The 21,652-nt window shown below is 40.9% G+C and overlaps 1 protein-coding gene across 2 annotated transcripts in view; it reads right to left on the reverse strand.

Annotated features, from left to right (window-relative positions):
• PRKAR2A (protein kinase cAMP-dependent type II regulatory subunit alpha) overlaps positions 1–15,463 on the reverse strand; it is a 67,212-nt gene extending 51,749 nt beyond the window's left edge. The window contains exon 1 of one of the 2 annotated variants that reach the window (XM_075158735.1): positions 15,081–15,463. In XM_075158735.1, coding sequence (XP_075014836.1) covers positions 15,081–15,333 — 253 coding nt within the window. In that variant the 5' untranslated portion in view covers positions 15,334–15,463. The remainder of the gene's footprint in view (positions 1–15,080) is intronic. The other variant, XM_075158736.1, reaches the window with a different exon arrangement.
• Positions 15,464–21,652: the final 6,189 nt, after the last annotated feature.

Raw genomic sequence — 21,652 nt, forward strand, 5'->3', positions numbered from 1 at the left:
ATATATTCCTACTACCAAGGCTTTACTCCGTAGCTCAAGGGCTGCCATAGAAACATGGTAAATACTTAAAATAATTAATCCACACAGCTTTCACAGCTGGATTGCTGCTGTTTTCTGAAAGCTAACTTTAGGTTTGCAACACGCTACATTGCAGTGCACCTCTGATGTTCTTGTCGCTCTCTCCATTTCCCAGTTTTATACTACCTCTCCTACCCAGGATGAACTTTTCCTAACACACCTCACATAACATCTTCAAATCCCAATTAAATACACACACCTATGTATACTTTTACATAGCCTTTGTCAATGAACAACTCCTCAAATAACTCATAGACATCCTACATTTCAACTATTATCTACTGCCTCATATCTGTCCTTCAGGCAGAGGCATATTTTAAAGCACAGCAAATGTTGCATGCGTTCTGAGTATTTTTCTAGGTACATTTGGCATTTAAGACAACTTCAGTAAAGCATAATGCTGTATTTTTATTTGGATTCATAATGAAGAGTTGATTTCCTCCTACATGTAAAGAAAGATGACGATACACAGATATTCTTCTGTATGCAATGAAAAACAAAGAAAAAAAGAATAACTTCGACTGCCTCTCAGTTTCCACCAGAAACCCAACCTTAATTTTACATTCACTGCATTGTATTTTAAAGAGATTCCATCTGCTCTGTCTGTAGTACACATTAATATTCAGAAGACATCTGCAGTGTGCAGACCAAGCTTTTAATTGGAACCATGTCACAGCTACCATCACACAACACTGAATGTAAATGTTGGCTATCTGCACTTGGCAGCTGCTTGGCAGGCTTATTATAAAGTCCTACTGAGACTGATAGTGTCTTTAAATAATGTGGTATCAGGACATAAAAAGTATCTTGAAAAATCAAATATTTACTATCATGAAACAGTTTTACAATGCCATCCATACCTAATACAGTTTACTAGCACCTTAAACTACTTATAAGCAAAATATTGTTTATATTCAGCCATAATTTTCAGAGAGAGCCAACAAATTGATACAACTGAACACTCACGTCTTTCATTATGATAGATATTTAAGCAAATCTAACATGTATACAAAAGAGGACAAAGAAAACTGAACTTCAGTGCAACTGCAATTGTGTAGTGAAGCTCGAAGCATTTATAAAAATCTGAAACTCGAGCATTCCTAGGCATGTCAGAGCATCTGAATAAAAGAATTCAATTAACAGGTGTGCTCAGTGATTTAATACACTTTCCTACAATGTCAGTCTAATTATTCTAGAATGAACAATAGTTACCTTTTTTTAAGAAAAAAAACCACTAAGTTAATAGCATCATCATTTGCTTCAAATTTTTGCCAAACCATGGTAACATAAAATTAGATTTTCTCAATCATCTGTGGATTTTCAGCTTGTACTGTTCTGTAAGTTTCTGATAAATGGGGCAGTGATCAGCAATGTATATATATGGCAAAAAGTGTGTGTGCGTATGTATATATATACACACACAAACTGAAGTTATCTATCCAATACAAGCAACTAGTGTTACAGCGTCAAACTGATCTTATACATGTTGCAAGTTATTTAAGTCTTATCAGCAGGTAAAAGAGACCTAGCAACTCTTAGAACGGCAACACTTACTTTTCATGAAATACACATTTTCTTGGGGAATTTGTCTTCCACTGTCTTTGCCACAGTATCATAACAAACACTTTTCCACAAAACTAACGAAACTTCAAGACCAGAGCTCATTAAGATATAGATAAGTGGCCACAAAAATAATTATACAAGTACAGGCAACATCAGAACAGAAAGTCATTGCGATCCAACTGTTCTAACTCCAGTGCCCTTCTCTAATAGACTAATTGGCTTAACGGATACTGCTTAGCTTCAGTACAGCTTCCAACACAAAGAAGTGAATTACACAGAAGGGGAAGATGCAATTAGTTGTGCTCAGGGCATACATACATGGTCAGTCTCAAGCCCGTACTTGCACATCCACCACCATTTTAGGACACATTATGGTGGAAGGGCAACAAAAGAAAAAAAATCAGAGGACAGAGCAAGGTTTCAATCCCAAACCTGTGCACACTATGAGCCAATCGATGACCACCAATGGTCTCAACACTTCCAATCTGTTTCAATGCAAAGGAAAAAAGGGTTGGTCTTAGCTTTTTCATCAGTGATACACAGCTGGTCTGCTCAAGTTTGCACTAGAACAGAAAGGAAGAATTAACGTGGGCAGTTATGGATGAGATGCAGTATAAGAAGCTTTTCCTTTTGCCTCTTAGCTATTTACAGTCTCGGATAAAACAGATTGGAGTCACTCTCACAGTCAGGTATTGTATCTCATGTGACAGACAGTAAGAAACAACTATAACTGAACTAGTTCTACAAAAGAGAGCAATTTAGAAGAAAAATACGGAAGAAGAGAAGATCTGAAGCTCAGTAGAAACAATCAGCAACACTGACAGGGCATACTGTTTTAGATGCCCAGCATGGATGTTACACAGCTATACTTGCCAGGTCAACCTGAGCTCAGGGTTGTATAATTATAGGTACATAGATAGGATTTAAGAGTAGCATCCTACAGCTAAACCAGGAGGCACATAAAAGCCCATAGTTCTTTGGTTGGGTCGCTTCTAATTTCATTAGCAATTCCTACTGTCATTACTGATTTGGATGATGAAACTTAGCATGTTTTTACATAAGACAAAGCTGAAATGGGTTGTGCTGTCATCTGATTTGATCTGTATAAAAGAGCAAGAGGAATTTCAATTAGAAATACCAGTATCAAGCGTCACTTCAAGCTCGTTCAGAGCCTGATCTCACACATCCACATTCAAATCAGGGCATAAGTACATTTGTATATGCCAGGCAAGACACCCTTGGTTAATGGCATCCTGGGCTGCATTAGGAGCAGTGCTGCCAGTAGGTTGAGGGAGGTGGTCCTTCCCCTCTACTCAGCCCTGGTAAGGCCACAGCTCGAGGAGTAATGTGTCCAGTTCCAGGCTCCCCAGTACAAGAGAGACATCGTCATACTTGAGAGAGTCCAACAAAAGGCCACAAAGATGATGAAGGGACTGGAGCATCTCTTGTATGAGGACAGGCTCAAAGAGCTGGGACTGTTTAGCCTAGAGAAGATAAGGCGCAGGGGAGCTCTTATCAATGTACGTAAGGACCTTAAAAGGGAGGGTGCAAAGACAACAGAACCAGGCTCTTTTCAGATGTGCCCAGTGACAGGACAAGAGTCAATGGGCACAAACTGAAACACAGGAGGGACTGTCTGAACATCAGGAAACACTTTTTCTACTGTGAGGGTGACCAAGCACTGGCGCAGGTTGCCCAGAGAAGTTCTGGAGTCTCCATCCTTTGGGATACTTAAAAGCCACCTGGACATGGTCCTGGGGAACCACTCTAGGTGGCCCTGCTTGAGCAGTGGGCTTGGACAAGATGACCTTCAGAGGTCCCTTCTAACCTCAACCATTCTCTGATTCTGTAAAGAGACTCTAACAGCTCATTAAAACTCACAGTTTGCTTCCAACTTAAATTCCAATGGCAAGAAGGCAAACAGAAGTGAACTTCATTTGCAGATAGATGCATTAAGGGATCCTCTAGTTGCAGACATCCTTTTTGCAGGTAGGTAACCATAAACTTTGACAGAGCCACTGTATAGGTTTTAGGCTGTTGGGGTTTAATTTGTTCGGCTGTTTTTTTAAAGGGGGAAAGGGAGAAAGGGAGGAAGAGAAAAGGCTGAGAAATAGCCTGGGCTTCTACAATTTCTTACCAGGGGCACATTCTCCGTGTTTACAAAGTGAGCACTTCCTTGGGCATTTTAAAAATTTTTCAGTGATGACCCTACTGCAACATACTAAACAAGTTCTTATTCTACTAATGCCACATAAAAGCCAGCGAGCATCCACATCCTGGACAAACCTCAACATATGTATCACCCCTCTTAGCCAATGTCACAAAAGGCATCTATTATCAGTTGATTATCTACGATAACGTCTGCATCCTTCCCGGTCACTGTTTTCTAGGACTTAGCACTCTATCCTGTAAACTGTAATCGCCACTGAAGACTCACTCTTGCCTGAACAGTTCATGAACGACCTTTCTCAAAACAGTCTCTCTCAAAAGATCAACAATTTAGAAAGCTGGCTCAATTCTTCTTTAAGTCTGATTTTGACAGTTTTTTTTAATTAAGTGCTTAAAAAAGACCAAAGATGTGTTGTTGATTTGTGAAATAAAAAAAGTGTATTCAAAGAACTAGTGTCCCCATATGTGATATGTTTAAAAAAATACATTTGGAGAAAAAATTGTATCATGCATCATAACACATTTTTTAATAGCCAAAGCCAGAAAACCTTGGTCAGTTGTTTACAAAAAGTTCTAGATATAATTGCAACTGAAGTTATTGGTTTTCCAGTTAAAAAAAAAAAAAGCAAACCAAAAACAAACACACAAAAAACACCACACCAAGCCACAACTTGTGTCCTATATACAGATTTATCTACAGTAGTGATAGAAGAGGTAGACAGGATCTACAGGATTTTATCCCGTAGTGGTAGCTTCAGAATCACAGTGCTGGACACCAGGTTTTCTGCCTTGCCTTCCCTCATCTCTAGGGTGCAGGATCCTCTGTACGAGCACAACTGACTCTAGAATTCATGTTAATTTTCTTGTCTGGTGCTTTACTAGGGAGACAACAAAACGTGAATCACACCCAGCCCTTCCACACCACCACAGCACGTAGCACAGCCTCAGCTCTGAGGGAAGATGACAGCCAGCGGACTGAGGGGTGGCACAAAGTGATGAGATAGAAGGTACAGAAGAGTATCATGGATTCTGCAGAAGTATTACCAACATCTCCGGCAATTCTGTGATTCTACATCTATACAACATGAAGTACTACTCCATTACCAGTACAATTATATTCATCAATAATCCACAAGTGGATCTTGTTCCATTCAGATATGATTTGGTAACAGTCTCCTTTAGTAAACAAATCATAAATAAATTTGAGTAGATTCCAAATATGTACATTTTAAAATTTAGAAAAATTAAAACTTCTTATCTGGGCAATCTTCAGGTTGTGATACACAACAAAATTATGAGCAAACATAACTTCTGTACAACATCTCAAAATAATGTATTTTATAGCTTTTCTTCCCTCAGATTTACGCTTCTAACAATATTAAGTCAACATTCATCAAAGCTTACTTAAAACATATAGCTGTAAAAAGAATAATCTCCATGTAAAAGAGACAGACAACCCCACACACACACACTTCCAGCAATTGCATCCTGTGCACTTTCGCAGGAAGAGGATTTTGGGGAAAGGGGAAGACAGATAGATTCATCCTGTTTCCTAAGATGGGATAATAGTAAAAAAAAAAATCATTGTGTTCTCCCTAGACCAGGGAAAATCCTCTTTTATGCTCATGAATGTTTAAAGTCCCTGCAAGAAAGCACAAGTCAGCATTCATCCTGACATAAATATGCCAGTAACAAAAGAAATTCCCTGACCAAAGTGAGCTGCAGCAGGTGGCAAGTACTACATGGTGTACTTCCAGATGAACTGATTTTTAGTAGCAGAACTTCTAGTATAAAGCTCCCCACATTCACTGTTACATACTACTTCAAAACAAAGGGTACACATCGTAAATCTTTTAGCTAAGAAAAGTTAAATGTCTGCATGTAAAAGCTATGAAAATTTAAAAAAAAAACCCACTAGCAAAAACAATACACATCATACAAAGTTATGTTGTTTCATAGTGCTATGAAAAAAAGACACAAGGCACAACACTTAATTATTAAATGTTTTCAACAGCAAGAAATTAACATTACTTCTCAAGGATATTAGAGATGCTCACACAGAATACAAAGAAACTGAAGCGCAGTTTATGGCTGTTTATCACAAAGTTACACAATCTCAAGATTAGAATTAAAATCATTATACAAATTATATCCAGTGATGTTTAATTTCTATACGCTTGAGAAACTGGAGTACTTAAAGTAACATCACCACTCTGAATAGTATTAAGTTTTAGCATTTTAGAACAAGAATACTTGTGGAATCTTCCACCAACCTTCCCCAAAGGTGTCAGAGACAGAAGACTGAATGTTAATCTATTTTAATGAGCCATCTTTTATAACTTAGCCCTGAGAAAGCTCTGAGTCTTACAAATACTTATGAATTTTAATCAGAAACATTGATAACATTAAATGTTAAAAAACCTAACTGCTTCAGAACAACTACTTTCAAAAAAAAGAGGAAACTCCATCATCTTTGATTTTTCATTCTGGGGCTGTCCATGAGAGACCTTTCATAGAGAGGTACTCCCCATATCCATGACAACCCGAAACAGACCAGTTCCTTACACTACGGCATGTCCCTGAGGAAGCAATTCTTCCTGAATGATCAGGATTAGCACAAGTGTTGCCACAGAAATGGCAGTGTTTACTGGAGCCCCAACAGGAAAAAAACACACAAATATTTGTATTTTTCTTTTCTTAATATCTCTTCTATGGAATACAGTTTTCTCAATAGGAAGCAGAAAACAATATGCTATCCCAAGGGAGGAAGAACCAAAATGGAAATGAAGGGCCATTGTGACATCTTGCTTTATAAGTCTGTCAATATACAATCACCAAGAACAAGGAACTTGGCACTACAATTTATTCAAAAATACATAGGAAAACTACACAGTAGTTTCTCAACCCTCATCTAAAAAACACACAGTTCACTCCCCACACAAACTCCATACATGTTTTTAGAACGCTCTGCAACAAGAGAAGCAGTACGTTAAGCTTTGTAATCCTTCACTGCATACCATTGGATTCAGAGAAGGACAGAAAGAGTTACTGATGGAAGAACATCTCTTTACCAAAACCACCACTTCATCTCCAACTTGCAATCCTAATCCTGCTTCACCCAACAGCGGAGAGAGATATTTTGTAACAACTTGCTCAATTTTGCTAGTAAGGCCCCTAATCATGGACTCCACCAGCACCCAGAAAGGAGTGCAGGGTTCCAGACTTTAGTAAGATGACCTCAGAACGAAACCCGACATCATGCCAGTTGGAAACTGAGTTCCTGCAGGCTGTATACCATTTCTGAGAGGAAGCAAAGCTGTTCTTCAAGCCACCCTCAGAAAGTTAACAGGAAATAGAAGGAGGGAACAGAGCGCGGCTTAAAATTTTTTAGAAAAATAGAAAACAAGTTTGTTTGGTTTTGTTGTTGTTGGTTTTAAATTATCATAAAAGAAGGAATACCTGCAGTCCCTCCCACATGCCTTGAAGGCAGGCTGTTCCTAGAGATGTCTTCTCCCCTAAAGGGAATTTCCAAGTCTATACTCAGAGCAGAATTGCCACTGCTCATGGTTTGCAATTTCTACGTAGAAAAGAAATGCCCCAGGCTGGAAAGGGCTAGTAGCAAAACTGCTACTAATACAATGCTAGGCTTTATTATACACAGCTTATTGTATATTTATGAAACAGAGGCCAAATCCTAGCAGTATGATACCTGTAAGACTTGGTTTCTTCTAAATCTCCTCTCTTTTCTAGGTATCCTATCTGCTAAAGCACACAGAGAACACTGCCATGATCACTGCGATTTTCACAACCTCGCGGACAAAACACAAATGACCACAAAGCAGCTGCTTGTTCTGTGTAACAGATTTCTGGAGCTTCCTCCTGATAGTCCCTTTTTCAGAGCTGTACTTACAAAAGAAAAGAATCCTTTTGCATTAAAAGATCTCATAAGCACACACCCTTTAGTACAATTAGTATCTTGGTGCAACAGTCTTTTATATATCGGTGTTTCGTCCACACTCAGATTTCTAAAATTCTCCACTAGTTACTTTTCTAACCAATGTTCTTACGATTTCTGATTTACCTTGTCTGTTTCATATTACAGCGATGCATAAGGATACTAAAAATGCAGACTGCAGAAGAGTACACATCATTTGCCGTGCAACTGATGGCACCTCAGGAAAAAAAACTAAAGCTGCGTGAATCCAAGAATCTTGATGTGCCAAAAAACACCAAGCAATTGTTACATACCAAAGAAGTACTGATGCAAAGCCAGACACGGATCACAAAGATGCAAGTGCAGTAGCATACCTAAAGGAATCTAAAGAACTGTTGCAGAGACAAGAATAATATCCCTCTAAAGAGGAACCAGTACATTTGTTAGAGTTATATTTGTCATTGTCTCCCTCTTCTTTCACAAAAAAATGTGAATGATTACTCATGAAGTTGCAAATGTTACTAAAGCCAGTGAGAAACATTCATAGCTCATCTTGGCTACGCTTCCAGTCTGCATTTGAATAATAAGAAACTGCTCTTTGTTAAACATTAATGCTTTTTAATGACTGACTGGTGAATAATTTGAAGTGAGCTTGTTCTCTGTTGTGTCCTCCTCTTCCCCGAGATCTCCGTTGTTCTATTTTAGATAAGAGGGTACAACTAAACTTCAGTATTAGCCAAAGGGGAAGATGGCACTCTACAACACTGACAGAATTGTCTCAGCACTCTAGTATTAGTTTATTAAATGAAAAAAATAGCACAGTTAAAAAGAAGCTAGTATTCAGTACAATATCTAGTATTGCAATACAATAATTTCCTTTAACTTAATTTTAAAACCAGCTAGAAGAATCCAATTTTAGAAGTTTCACACAATTTTTCTTACAATAAACTTCTTCAACGTGGAAAAACAAGCTTTTAAGAATTCAGCAATAATTTACACAGACTAGTTACCCACTTCCTTTATAGTTAGTTACGCTCTTTTTAGAGGCTTATTCGCAGAGTAATGCAGTTTCTATTTGCCCAAAGTAACAGCAAGATATTAAAAGAGCAGAAACTGAGTCTAGAATTTAATTTATCTATACAGTTACAGCTAGTATCAAAAGCTCTTTCAGGAAATACCAAGCTTAACAGTCAAGTGAAAAGTTACCAGCATGCAACAGACCATAAATATGAATTTAAAAGAAATTTTTAAAAGTACTGCTTGCTTCCTTACATTCTAGGATGTACAGATTACTTAAGGAAAGCGGAATGATTATGTCAAGCCACTGAGAGCAAACTGGAATAAGAGGATATCTTTCTCAAGAGATTTTTAAGAACTGTCTAATAGATGTTATAGGAATAATAACAGTGCTGATGACAGGATGTTACAAATAACACTGTAAGTATACTATGTCAAAATTGCAAGAAACTTATCTTTTAAAATTAACATAGAAGTTCCTCCTCCCTGATGTAAATCAATATACATTTAGCAATATCCAGTGATGTTTGCAAACTTCAGTCAACTCATCTACAATTCTCTGTTTCTCAGCCAGCCAGCAGCTTTTATCCCTTCATTTCATACTTGCAGTTCTTGTACTATCTCAGGTAGGAAGGATGTATTACACCTGTATTTTAATTAAATTTTCGTTTGTACTGAAGATTACTGATGAAACCTTCCTTCAGGCTCCACTGCGATACAAATGGTGACTTCCTTAGAACTACATCACTTAGTTAAAAAAATTTAGTCTAATCTTGTAATAAACTAAGTACAATCTTAAGAACAAATGCTGAAAAGCAAGTCTTCCGGGATAAGCAAATATAGAAGCAAAAAGACCTCCAGAAAAAGGCTTTAGTTACTTGGACAAAATATCTAAAGAAAAGTGAAATCGGTCTTTCTTAATACTTAGTTTATCTTCAAAGATCCCCTGTGTGAACAAGATAAATACAGGGAGTGAAGTTCCATTAATACTAACAGCAGTTACTCTATTTAATCCTTCAGATATAAGTCAGTGAGAACTGTCTCTGCAAAAGCAAACACGTGCAAGTATAGCAGCTGCACAATGGTAGTCTTTCTCTTGGTATTTTTTATGTTAAACATGTTCAAGATACTATGCTGCCAAGACCTATTAAAATCAGAAAATTAAATGTAGAAATATATTCCTCTTAAAACATTATCAACATGGATCCATCGCTAATACTTTGCTTTATAATTGATTTCATGTTATTGATAGAGATCAAAGAATAAATAAAACTAAAGCTTCTTCTACACCTTCAGGCTGCTAGGCTTGCTTACATATACACTCTTTTTAAACATATTATAAAGAAAGCATAAACATATTATAAAGAAAAGTGTATTTTTTCTTTGTATACTAAACTCAAAGGCTTAATACAGTTAGATCACTATCTAGAGTTTCTTCCTCCATCTCCCTAAAAATCTAGAGACTACTTAAGTAGAGCACAAAACACCTTTCTTATAATTACTATTAAGCCATATGAGTCAGTCAAACAAATTTCAAAGGAGAAAAAAAAAATGTAGCACTAGTAATTATCAGATTATGGAAGTGCCCACTGTGCTACCTAGATTTTAAATAGAGTAGCTATTCTTTGGAGTGAATTTGCATCATACAGTGCAATAATACTGTAAAAAAGATGTTCTGCAAAGAGAGGCTCTTTTAATGTTAAGGACAAAAAAAAACAGAGTGAGGAGAGAGCTACTATGCTTTATTCCCAGTAAATTAACAATTATGGAGGAAGAAGGTAGGTGAAAGTACTACTAAAAAGTTAAAAAGTACTTTCATTTTAAAGGTGACAGTATCTCACAGGAACACTTGCAATAACCCATGAATCTGAATTACATCTGAAAACTCGAACAGTATTCTTCAGAAGGACCACCAGTCTCCTTATTCTATCCTTCAAAAGTCTTAACATCATCTGACTTCTATCATTCAATAAATATCCTTGCATTGTTGCAGGAAAACAGCAAGGACTTATGCCTGACCTGTGAATTGATGTAGGTAGAGCATAAATGCTGTGTGATTGATGTAACGCACTAATTCCTGAGGAATTCCACAGGAAATATCAGCAAGTACAGAATAAGAAAGCATAAGCAAATAATGCTTAAGAATAAGACGAGAATTAAGTAATCTGAAACAGTTTTCATTTAATATTAAGCACTTCTGTTAACAATTACAAAGATAAAGATTTCAAAGATGGACTGAACTCTTATTCTGTATCACAACCAAGATCTAATGATGTAAAAGTGCATCTCCCTACTCCCTTCTGCACCCCGCCTGCTCAGATATCCTATTGATGTTTTAAAGAGGACATTTAGCAAATCCTTGAATTTTAATTGAGAAGCTGAGTGCAGAACTAAACAGGATCTTTTTACCTGTTCATCCAGATTCATATGCACCATTTTCCTTCGTAACAATAGAATATACTGAAGAGGATTATTTCAAAAGCAATATATTAAGAAGTGTTCTCTTTTGCTCAGGGGGCAGCTGAAAAGCACACAATCTTTCCTTCAATATCAAGGTGAAACCTTGGGAAGGAAAAATTCGATTTGCACTAAAATACTTGCTCACAACAGAAGGCTTCCCAAAGCCATGACTCAGTCTCAAAAGTGGACAGACCATTTCTGTGGCTTTAATTTCACAGCCTTAACACATCCATTCAGAGCTCCCTTGTTAAAATTACAAGTGTCATGGTCAAGGACACATTTTAAGAGTACATATCCATCCTTGGTTATGTCCTCAGCCTGATTTTTGAAGCTGTCACTTGCATATTTTCCCAACTCTATCAACTTGCCAGTTTTGCAGTTATACCGATCAAATAAAGGCTCTGAGGAAACCTTCGTATGTATAAATTCTCTGCTACAGCCAACTGGATAAATGTTTCTGGAGGTTACACACACACACACAAAATCATAGTTTTCTTTCCACACATTCCTTACACTCCGCTCTCTGCTGAACAGACACATCCTGACGTCCTTTGATCACATATATAAAAACGATTAAAATCAGGAATGAAACTCCAGGGGGTCCAGAGAATAAACATAAACCTGGAAGTAATTCATTAAGTGTCACAAGAGAATAGAAGCCTTTTCTGTAGTCTAGTTAGTTTCAGTGACTTTCACCACATTGATGGAGTGCCATCATGGCAGAAGAGGAGCCACTGGTGTCACTATGACTTCATGAAGACATTTGCCACATGGTTTACTCCAAAGGCCAAGAGCTTATTCTGATTTTAAGTTATTTCTCGCTTCTATTACCATGTGCACTCAAAGCATACAAAAACCCAGATAACTTATCCAAAGTGCTCTCTAACTCATAGCATGCAGGTGCAGCCTAGTGAGATACACAAATTTAATATTGTGCCAGAAGTAGAAATATGTAGACAAGGACATTATTTGTGCAGACATCTTTCATACTCCTAACATAAAAAATCAGGTTAATTATTTAAACTGGCTTTAAATTATCTTAACATAATACTTTACAAAACCACCACTGCTCAATTTCATCTTTATATTTAAAAACAGCCACAGAAACATTTTTAAAACATCCATTTGACCTGTCTTTGCAACTCGAAGGTAAACAAGTGTTAACCTATGAAAACAAAGTGAAATTAATTGTAGTCTTTCCTAAATTGTCCAAGATAAAAAAATGCAATCTTAGTAAACAGTACTAGGGCCTGTCCAGTGAGATTATCTGAGACGTTTTCATTTTGTGTGTTTTCTCTATCTTTAAAAGTCCTTTAAATGCTGAGCAGTCTCTAAGCACACAGGATCTGGTCTCCCACAACAAGGTAGAAGTATTTTCTATCTATAACATTCACAGAAGACAGAGATATGAGAACCTCTAACTTAACATTTCTCATTAATAAAGCCTTCTATGACAACAGTTACAATGGGAATCTAAAAAACACATCACCATGGTTGAATGTCCCCCACAACGTTAAACAACGTAATAAAGAATCGTTTCCCTGACCCTATAGAGACCCTCGCCTGCTGTTACGTAGAACATAGCAGTCTTCCTCCCCCAGGTCTTTGAAACTGTAAGGAGGGAATAGCACGGGTTTTGAGATAAGAAGCAAGACAGCATTACTGACAGTGCCACTCGCCTAAAGGGCTCTGACCAGCACAAGTGACACTGACCAGCCTTGTTATTTAATTTTCTCTCTGACTAAGATAGGAAGATGATGAGCAGAAACTTGAAGGAAAGGAACCACCTTTCTGCTTTGGACAGCCTCACCACATAAAGCTGTGTTTGAAAAGTTGTTTGCCACCATCAAGTTTTTACATTTTTATCCAAAAACATTTAACTTCAGAGGATCCTTTCAGCTGCACTTGCCAACATTCACCAGGAAAACTTTAAACTTACTTCCCTGGAGAAGATCTTTCAAACCCTAAAACAAGATAAACTGATCAAAAAATCAAAACGTTGCTTTCAATGACATTAAAAGCTCTGGTGGAGTGGGGTTGTTTGTTTATGGTTTTTTTTTTGGTCGCTTGTTTTTTTAAAAAGGAAAACACTATATACAGCGATATTGCACATTTAAAAAAATTACATCCAACTATTTACTGCAATTTTTCCAATCTAGAAATTTATTTTAAAATAATACATTTTACAAGAAACTATAACTTCTGGTATATTTAGAGATGCTTGAAAATATTGCTGACTTGGGCTGCAGGACAAACGAACTCACTTGTAATTATTGTCATAAATCTGTGCTCATGCTTGCACATCAATCCAGTCACTACCAGTGTCCACCTCCTTACCCTTCACCTTTCATCTTTTCTTCTTCATGCCCTAAACAGAACCTCTCTCTCATTAGAAAAAATAAACATTCAAATCTAGACAGTAATTGCAAACTGCTTTTTGATTCATTGCGATTGTACATTTTATTCTTGTCCTCTCACCTACTTGCATGTTCTGTTTAGGTTGTATATTTTCAAGAGCAGAAGCTGTGTTTTACTTTGTAAAGTTCCCAGTCTAAAAGGGCTGCAACAAGAACTGGTCTCTCAATGCTTCCTTAATAAAAACAATTATTTGTTCCACAGTTTAATTTCTTCTTGTTTCCTTAGAACTGTTAACCAGAGCACCGATGTAAGAACCCACTGCATCCACAAGGTGACATATAATAATCGGCCTCAAAGAGGATCCTCTATCAATAAAAGTCAGAAACCTTTACTCATGTTATAGGTCAAGGGCACAAGACTTCCAAATGAGGGCACCGAAAGTTCAGGGAAAGCACGCCTTTTCTCGCATTTCCCTCTCCCCTTAAGTTACCTTCTAATAATGAGAAAGTATTCAGTAATTTCAGGTCCAAAATTCTGGGTGTGCCAAGAAGTACCATTTACAAACATTTTAAATAACTTTTTGCATTGCAGCTCAGTTACAATCCAAATTATAAACACTGCACGTTGCACAACACACATGGTATGTTTTGACAGAATAAAAATGGAAGTATCACAAGTGGCGTTTCATTGTCCGGATCAGGTAGGTATCTTTTCTATCTTAAAGAGCTACAGTATAAACAGGAGCATACAGGTGGTTTTGCATTTTTGCTATTTAGTAATGTATTAAAAAGTTATTTCAGTGCCCTATAATAACCACTTTAAACACACAACAGTAGCAATAAACATCCTCAGCTTCAGTGAAAAAAACCAGATTTAAAACTATAAAACTATGATTTAAAGACAGAAATGTAAAGATAAGTACAGAAGAGATTGCACAATAACACATGATCTTTCATATCACATGCTTGGCAGCACGCTCAATTCACTGTGATAACTCTGGTCAGACCCCAGGCGCAATTTTGGCCGTTACATGGCAGCTCCGTACATCTGCTCCGTGACACCCCACCCAGGGAAAGAGTCTCTTACCGGACTCTACGGGCCTAACGTCAGGGCGCGCAAGGGTTCCCCCCGGGAGGAGAGTTCTGCCCGCGTACCGCTTCCCCGCGGCACAGCCGACACCCTGCACAGAGCCACGGAGCGAGGGACCCCGCTGGAGGCGCCCAGCAGTACCCGCCACGGCACGGCGGTGCTGCAAGGGGACGCGGTCGGAGCCTCTCCCCCATTCAATCCATCCCGCCCGCTCTCGCCCCGCGGCCCCGAGCGGCAGCGGCCGGGGCAGCGGCACCGAGGACGGGGTGGCGGAGGCGCCCGGCCGGCCTTCCGGGCTGCTTCCTGCCCCGGGGGCAGGACCCCGCCGCTGCCGGCCCTTCCTCGCCGCCACGGGCAGCCCCTCGCCGCCGCCCCTCGCCGCCACGGGCAGCCCCTCGCCGCCGGTACTTACGCTCGAAGTCGGAGTCGGAGTCCTCGTCGCCGCGGTCGGGCTCCTCTTCGCCGTTGGACTCGGTCTGCATGGGCTCCCCGTCGAAGCTGACCACCCTGCGGCCGCCGCCGGCCGCCTCCTGGTCGCGGGCATCCCGCAGGCGGGTGAAGTACTCGGCGGCGAAGCCCAGCAGGTCGGACGGCCGGTGCCGCAGCACCTCCACCGTGTAGCCCTGCAGCAGCTCGGTGAGGCCCGGCGGGATCTCGATGCTCATGGTGCCGGCGGACCGAGGAGGCCGCCGCCACCTCCCCCCCGCTCCGCGGCCGGCTGTGGCGGTGGCGGGCTCGGGGCCTCCCTCCGCGGGCGCTGACTGACTCCCGCCGCTCCGGTCACACGAGCCGCGCCGGAGCGGGGGGGCGGGGGGGAGGCGGGCCGGGAGCGGCCCCGGCTGCGCAGGCGCGGGAGCGGGCGCGGGGGCCAATGGCCGCGCAGGCGCCGAGCGGGGAGGCGCGTGCGTCACTGCGAGGCGCGGCGCGAGGGGGGCAGCCGGGCGCGAGGGCGGCGGCGGCGGCGCGCGCGGGGGGCTGGGGGCGCGGCGGGACGGGCGGGGGCACCGGCAACACGGGGGCGGGGCCGCCGGAGGCCGAGCGGGAGACGGGATCCCGGGAGCGGCTCCGCGGAGCAGCCGGGGCGGTGAGGTGGCGGCGGGGAGGCGCCTGTGCAGATGGTTCAGTTGGTGGGAAAACGGAACGGGGCCGGCGCCTCTGCCCGGAGTCACGAAACACCGGTCACGGAGGTGCGGGACGGGTTTGTGTGGCGTTTGCAAACCGTTGGACCGAAGCTGCCTATGTCGGTGCGGGGAGGGGCAAAGGTCAGCCGTGGGCGCCCGCGCAAACCCTCGCCGCTCCGCAGCGGCGGCTGGGCTGCCCGGGAGCGGGTGTGCGCAGGCGGCGGCGGCCCGGCACGGCTGCTTTCCGTTCTGTTATCTCCCATCAGGGACCCCGAACGCCCATTTCTTCTTCTCCTCCCTCACGGTGTCTGCGAGGGTGTCTCGGAGCTCCCCCGGGAGTGGGAGGAGGAGGTTGTCTTTGGTCTTAATCGGATCTAATCTAAATTTTCATCTAATTCTTGGTTGGAATTAGATTTAGGCCCTCTGACCCCTCTGGTTTCTTGTCAGAATTAAGTCATTAACACTAGTGAGCAAAGAGAAGCAGCGTGCAGGTCTTCGCACCTCTCGGTAAAAGCCGTGTAAAGCCACAGTGTCGTCACCTGTGGAATGGTGGCAGTAGTATTGACCTGCTCAATACTGAATGCCTCAGAGCAGTAAGGAGGCAGAATTTCAGAAAAGTGAAACATCTCATTAATCGCTTATATGTGTGAGCTTTGGAGATACCTATACTTATGTTGTTAAATGTGTCTTTATTCAGACTTTTGCTTGTATTCTGTCTGCAAGACCTACACATGTAGTGCCGTTACCTGTTGACACGTACCAGGGAGGCTGGGCAGATGCCCGGGCTGGGTGACTGGCTGCGCGGCGTGGAGCCATCGGCCCTTATGGCTTGACGTTGCTGGAGGGCTAGTCTCGGAAGAAGATAGGCCTGTGGAAACATGAGTCGAGGGGAATAGGGATGTTGGCTTAGTGAGGCCGCTGCATGTTGTCAGTGTAAATATTTTTATTTAATTCTTCTGTTTCAACAATAAAAGGGCAGAAATCAACCTGTACTCAAAATACAAAATTTCACTTAGAAGCCCAGAATTGACTGAGGCAATTTATTGTGTGTTTTGTCTTTGTTTGCTCATGTGCCAAAGGTTATCAGATGGTTATCCAGATGGTTCTCACCACACTCCCACACAAAGATGGTCTGTTCATCGCCGTTGCACGGAGGGCACAACTGCGGATCCCAGAACACCCCATTCAGCGCTTTTACTGACTTTGTTCCCAGTGAGGGAGGCCAGTTGGAAATCTCGTGGCACTTACTACAGCACCCAGTCTCTCTGGTAAAAGGTATTCTTTGTAATATGACTCCCATATTTTTATGCGGGGTAGGGTTATGTCTTGTATCCATAGAAAATGAACAAATTAAACACAAGCACAGGAGGTAGATTTGCCACGTCTCGTCAGTTTATCTGGAGATTTCGTATGAAGCCGTTTCTCTTCATTTTTATTCTTTTTTACAGCAGGCACAACAACTGCAGTTTCTTGAAAGATAATTGATATTGCTTTTTCATTTACCACTCTACCATATTATCTTTCTGATGGTCTCAAACAATACAAGAGCACATTTCACTGCTCAGTGTATATACCGTAACTACTGACAGAACTGAAATGGTTTTGATAAATGAGAAAACCACACTTGGTTAGTCCCCCACAAAATTAAGTAAGATTTCTGGTGAGATCTTTCCTTTGCCAGTTGGGTGTTGAAGATATTACTGGTGGTGAAGAGGTAAAAATGAAATTTAGAAAATGCTATAAAAATGGAAAAACAAAATACTATAAAGAATAAAAAGCATTGGCAAATAGGGTCAGAGGAAGAAAGAGAAAGTTTAATTCCAAGGGAATACACTTTTTCTTTCCCACTCTTTTGCACAACAGCCGGCCACCTGACAATTGCCTGCTTTTGGCATTAGTCAACTCTTAACTTAGCTTTTAACGTTTGTTGATAATTTTCTCTCATTTGTGCCTGTGGATATAAATCTGATTATTTATATGAAAAAATGTGTTATCAGTAAATATTCTTAAGTCTCTGAAGAGCTACATTGTGTTAGCCTTCTGATATTTGTATGTCCACACATAACTAGTCAGCTTCAGAGGAAAGTAAACAGCAGAGGTCTGTTTAGCCTCCCTCTGAAGGTCAACGGACAAAATAAAAAGCATCCAAGGTCACATGAAGCACATTTTCAAGCTGGTTTACACCACAGTTTATTCCATTTCTTTATATACCTTTTAATTTTGTGAGCATCAGAAGTGACGGCACATATATGCAAGAAACTTGTCTGATCACATTAATTGTAATACTGCCTGCCTTGCATACATATAGTTCATCATATGCTTTCTTTCACCCTGAATTTGCATCACTTTTTTAATTATTACTATAACAAGCATCCACATTAAAAGAATGGAAGAAAATAAGTTAGGAAATGCACTTGCAGCCTTAATCTGATCCCCTTTATAATAACATTTTTAATTCATGCAGCATGACCAATGCAATTTCTTTCCGCTGACTTCATGGCGTATTCAGCAACCAGTATGGAATTAGGTAAGACTTGTGTAACTGATGAAGCCGGTCCCCACAGTATTCCTATCAAAATATATATATTTTTCAGAATCGTATTTTCTCCTAATACTCTCTCAGTATTCGAAAGCTATTCCCATATTTATCATGTGTCTGTGCTCCCAAATGTGGAGGCCTCTTCCCTTCACTCTGCCTTTCCTACCCAGTGCGATGTGACTTGGATGCACCCTTAGTGAAACTATGATGGAGCTTAAATGCTTGTCCTACTAGCAGGAGCAGCAAAGTTGCAAGGAAAAAAGCAAAATAGTCTGTGTAGTCTTGCACTGGGGAAAAATAATCAGATTAAACCTCCAGACTGGCTCTTTAAAAAGTAAAATAAATCCTTTTATAACAAGTAATAATTTACTTCTCATAAACCTGTCAGCACCAGCCAGAGCTTAGACACTATATAAACATACGTACATCTTGGATTAATTACACTTGCCTTCAAATTCTCTGCAAGTAATTCAGTACAAGGATAATGCAAGAAAACGCTAAATATTCTGATGGTTGTTGTTAGAAAACACAATCTCTTGTTGAAGGGAAGTTAGATTAATCACCACGAGTATAGCTTTTGCATGTTGTTGCAGGTGACACACTAGCAAGCCCTCTCAAGTCGGGCGCGTCCCAGAGCCGTCCTCCCTACAAGCCGGGCTCAGGGCCTTCTGCACACAAAGCGAAATCCTGCCCTTGCCCTGCTGAGTTGTGGAGTTCAGTGGTGTGGCACAAAAAACGTGAACTGATGAGGAGTAGATTCAGCAGTGGCTTTGAAATTCAATGGTTGCTTTAGTTTTGAATTATTTGTCAGTTCTAGCCGTTTTCCAGTGTTTCCTGCTTAGTAACTTCTTCAGTTCACTGCAGATTTTTAAAGCCCCCCCATCCAACACCATGGAGCCGTGGAGTTGAGGACAAACAGAACTGTTTAGTAATCTTATGCAGAATGTTGTAAACCTCAGGATATCACATTTTCCGCATCCCCCTGTGTGCTGAAGCCAGTGACCAAGGTTTGTCCCCGTCTCCTGTCTCGGGCAGGACAGGAGGAGATTCTGCATGGGAGGGCACGTAAGCCTGGCTACTGTCTGCAGCCTGTCCCCGTGTAGTCCTCTAGCATCTCCAGTTGTTCTATGAGGGATGTCAGAGGGTACGTCTCTGGCTATTTCTTTCTGTTTCCAGTTCGAGGACTGCAGTTTATGACTCTCATCTTGTTTTGAACCTGCAAGTGCAGTGCGCTTCCACGGTGTCTCACGGCAGCAAGTTCCAGAAGTCAAACACCTGTTAGATAAAGCAGCACTTCTCTTTCCTCAGTTTTGAAACACTCTTCCCACTCCTGGTATTGCAGGATTTGGTGAATGGCAGTTCTGCATGCGTTTTATTTGCTACTTTGTGATTTTGTAAACCTTGATCTTATCTTGCTTCAGCCTTCTCCAAATTAAGGCCTCACAGTCTCACCAGCGTCTCCTCCAAAGGCAGCTGCTTCATCCCCAGGATCGCGTTAAATGCTCTTTTCTGTGCCTTCTCAACTTTCCTATGCCTTTCACGAGCACTGTGTGCAGGTCTGGTCTCCACATCCCAAAATGTGGGCTCACCGCGGATTTACACAGCAGAAAAAAGATGCTGTTTTGTTCTTTAACACATTTCCTTGGGGTTTTTTGGCTGCCACATCATAATGAACTGAAGGTATCCAGTCTTCGTGTTAAGACATAAAAAGATGAAATAATTCCCACTTCCCTTGGTCTGTTTCTCCAGTGGTTGATCACCCTCATTGTAAAAAACATATGCTGAGTTTCGTATTTGAAATTTTCTGTTTAATGTTCAAACTTTGGGGTTTTTTGTTTTTCTACCTACTGCTTTCTGCTGTCACTGTAAATGTGCATGTACATCATGTAACTTTGTGCATAATGTACACAAAACTTCTGAGTTTTCATTTTAGCAGAGGAAGTAATTCTAACAAAAGATAGAATGATCCTGGGCTTAGGTACCAGGATGCAGAGATCCTTCAACGCAGCACACAGGGTAAAGCTGCTTCTCCTGCCTCTGTTTGGTTTTCTTCTTGGGAAAGTACTAAACTTCAGAAACCAAAGCTTTGGTACTCTAATGAGACAGTTTGCTTGTGGCAGTGACCAAGATGGAGTATATATTCTTCCTGTTGGCTTTTAGAGTGAGTAGCTTGAGTACTGTGTATTTCAATAAATGATATGGGACAGTCTATCACTAGTACAAAGACAGGAGAAAAAAATCAGCCTTTTGAATAATCAGCTGAAATATGTTACTTTGCCACTACCGTTAGTCCATCAAACGTATTTTGGATAATTCTTGGGAAGATACTTTGCTGCATTTGCTGATAAATCTCAAAGTATCGAGTTAGGAGAAACTTCTGTGTAAATGTCCAGATTTTCATTGGCATGATTTAGTTTATGAACACAGAAAACACTGATTCTGTTGGTAACAATTACAATTTTTCAGGCAGTAGAAAACATCGATTTTAAAATACCTGATTGTGTAAAACATTTGTCGTAGCCGTTACCTAGATGTGAAGAGAAATATCTCTGAATATCAGTCGTGTCATACTTATGACGTAAAATGGCATGTGAGTTTAGATAAAATGGCATGAATTTAGATAAAAGTAGTCTCTGCGATGTAAGACATGGGATAACCAGGTTGTTTAAAGTACCCTGAGCAACACTACGTAAAGTTTATGGTTGCCGTGTCAGAGAAGCCCCAAGCAACGACAGTCAGATGTGTAAGCAGGGCATATTCAAATAAGAACTTAGCTAATCATTTAGTTCTCTTGATTACAAAGTGAAAACCGTACCCGCTTTGGTTGTACTTTAGTTTCTGTCCCCAGCACTGAAAACATTGCATGAAGGGCTTCTCCAGTGAGGTTGGTATGAATTCTGGGCAGAGAGAGGTGGTGGGAATAGACCTTTGTGCATGTCCCGCGGTAGCCAGTCACCCACCGGAGAGCCCTGGCCCTGCTGGAATGGCTATGTCAGGGTTACACTACACGGGCATTGCTACTAAATAAAGGTAAAAGGTTTTTAGATTGTTTTCTTTCAAGAGAAGACAGCAAATTAACCTGCCTGTGCGTTGTTCAAAGACTAATCTGAATCCAAAGTACCAATTTCTACCTGTGTTTTCCAGCAGACCCTGTTCAAGCAAAAGTTTGTTGGAGTTAAGGGCTGTGTTCCACAGAGCGCTCTGAAATTCTTCCTTGAGCCTTTGCTTGCAAATCTGCAAGCGCATTTTTTACTGTATGTACATACTTGTCCCTTCCCTCCCTATCTTCTCACATTTCTGCCTGACGCAGTTCAGGTTATCAGC

This window comes from Calonectris borealis, chromosome 10, assembly GCF_964195595.1.
Source record: "Calonectris borealis chromosome 10, bCalBor7.hap1.2, whole genome shotgun sequence".
Taxonomy (NCBI): domain Eukaryota; kingdom Metazoa; phylum Chordata; class Aves; order Procellariiformes; family Procellariidae; genus Calonectris; species Calonectris borealis.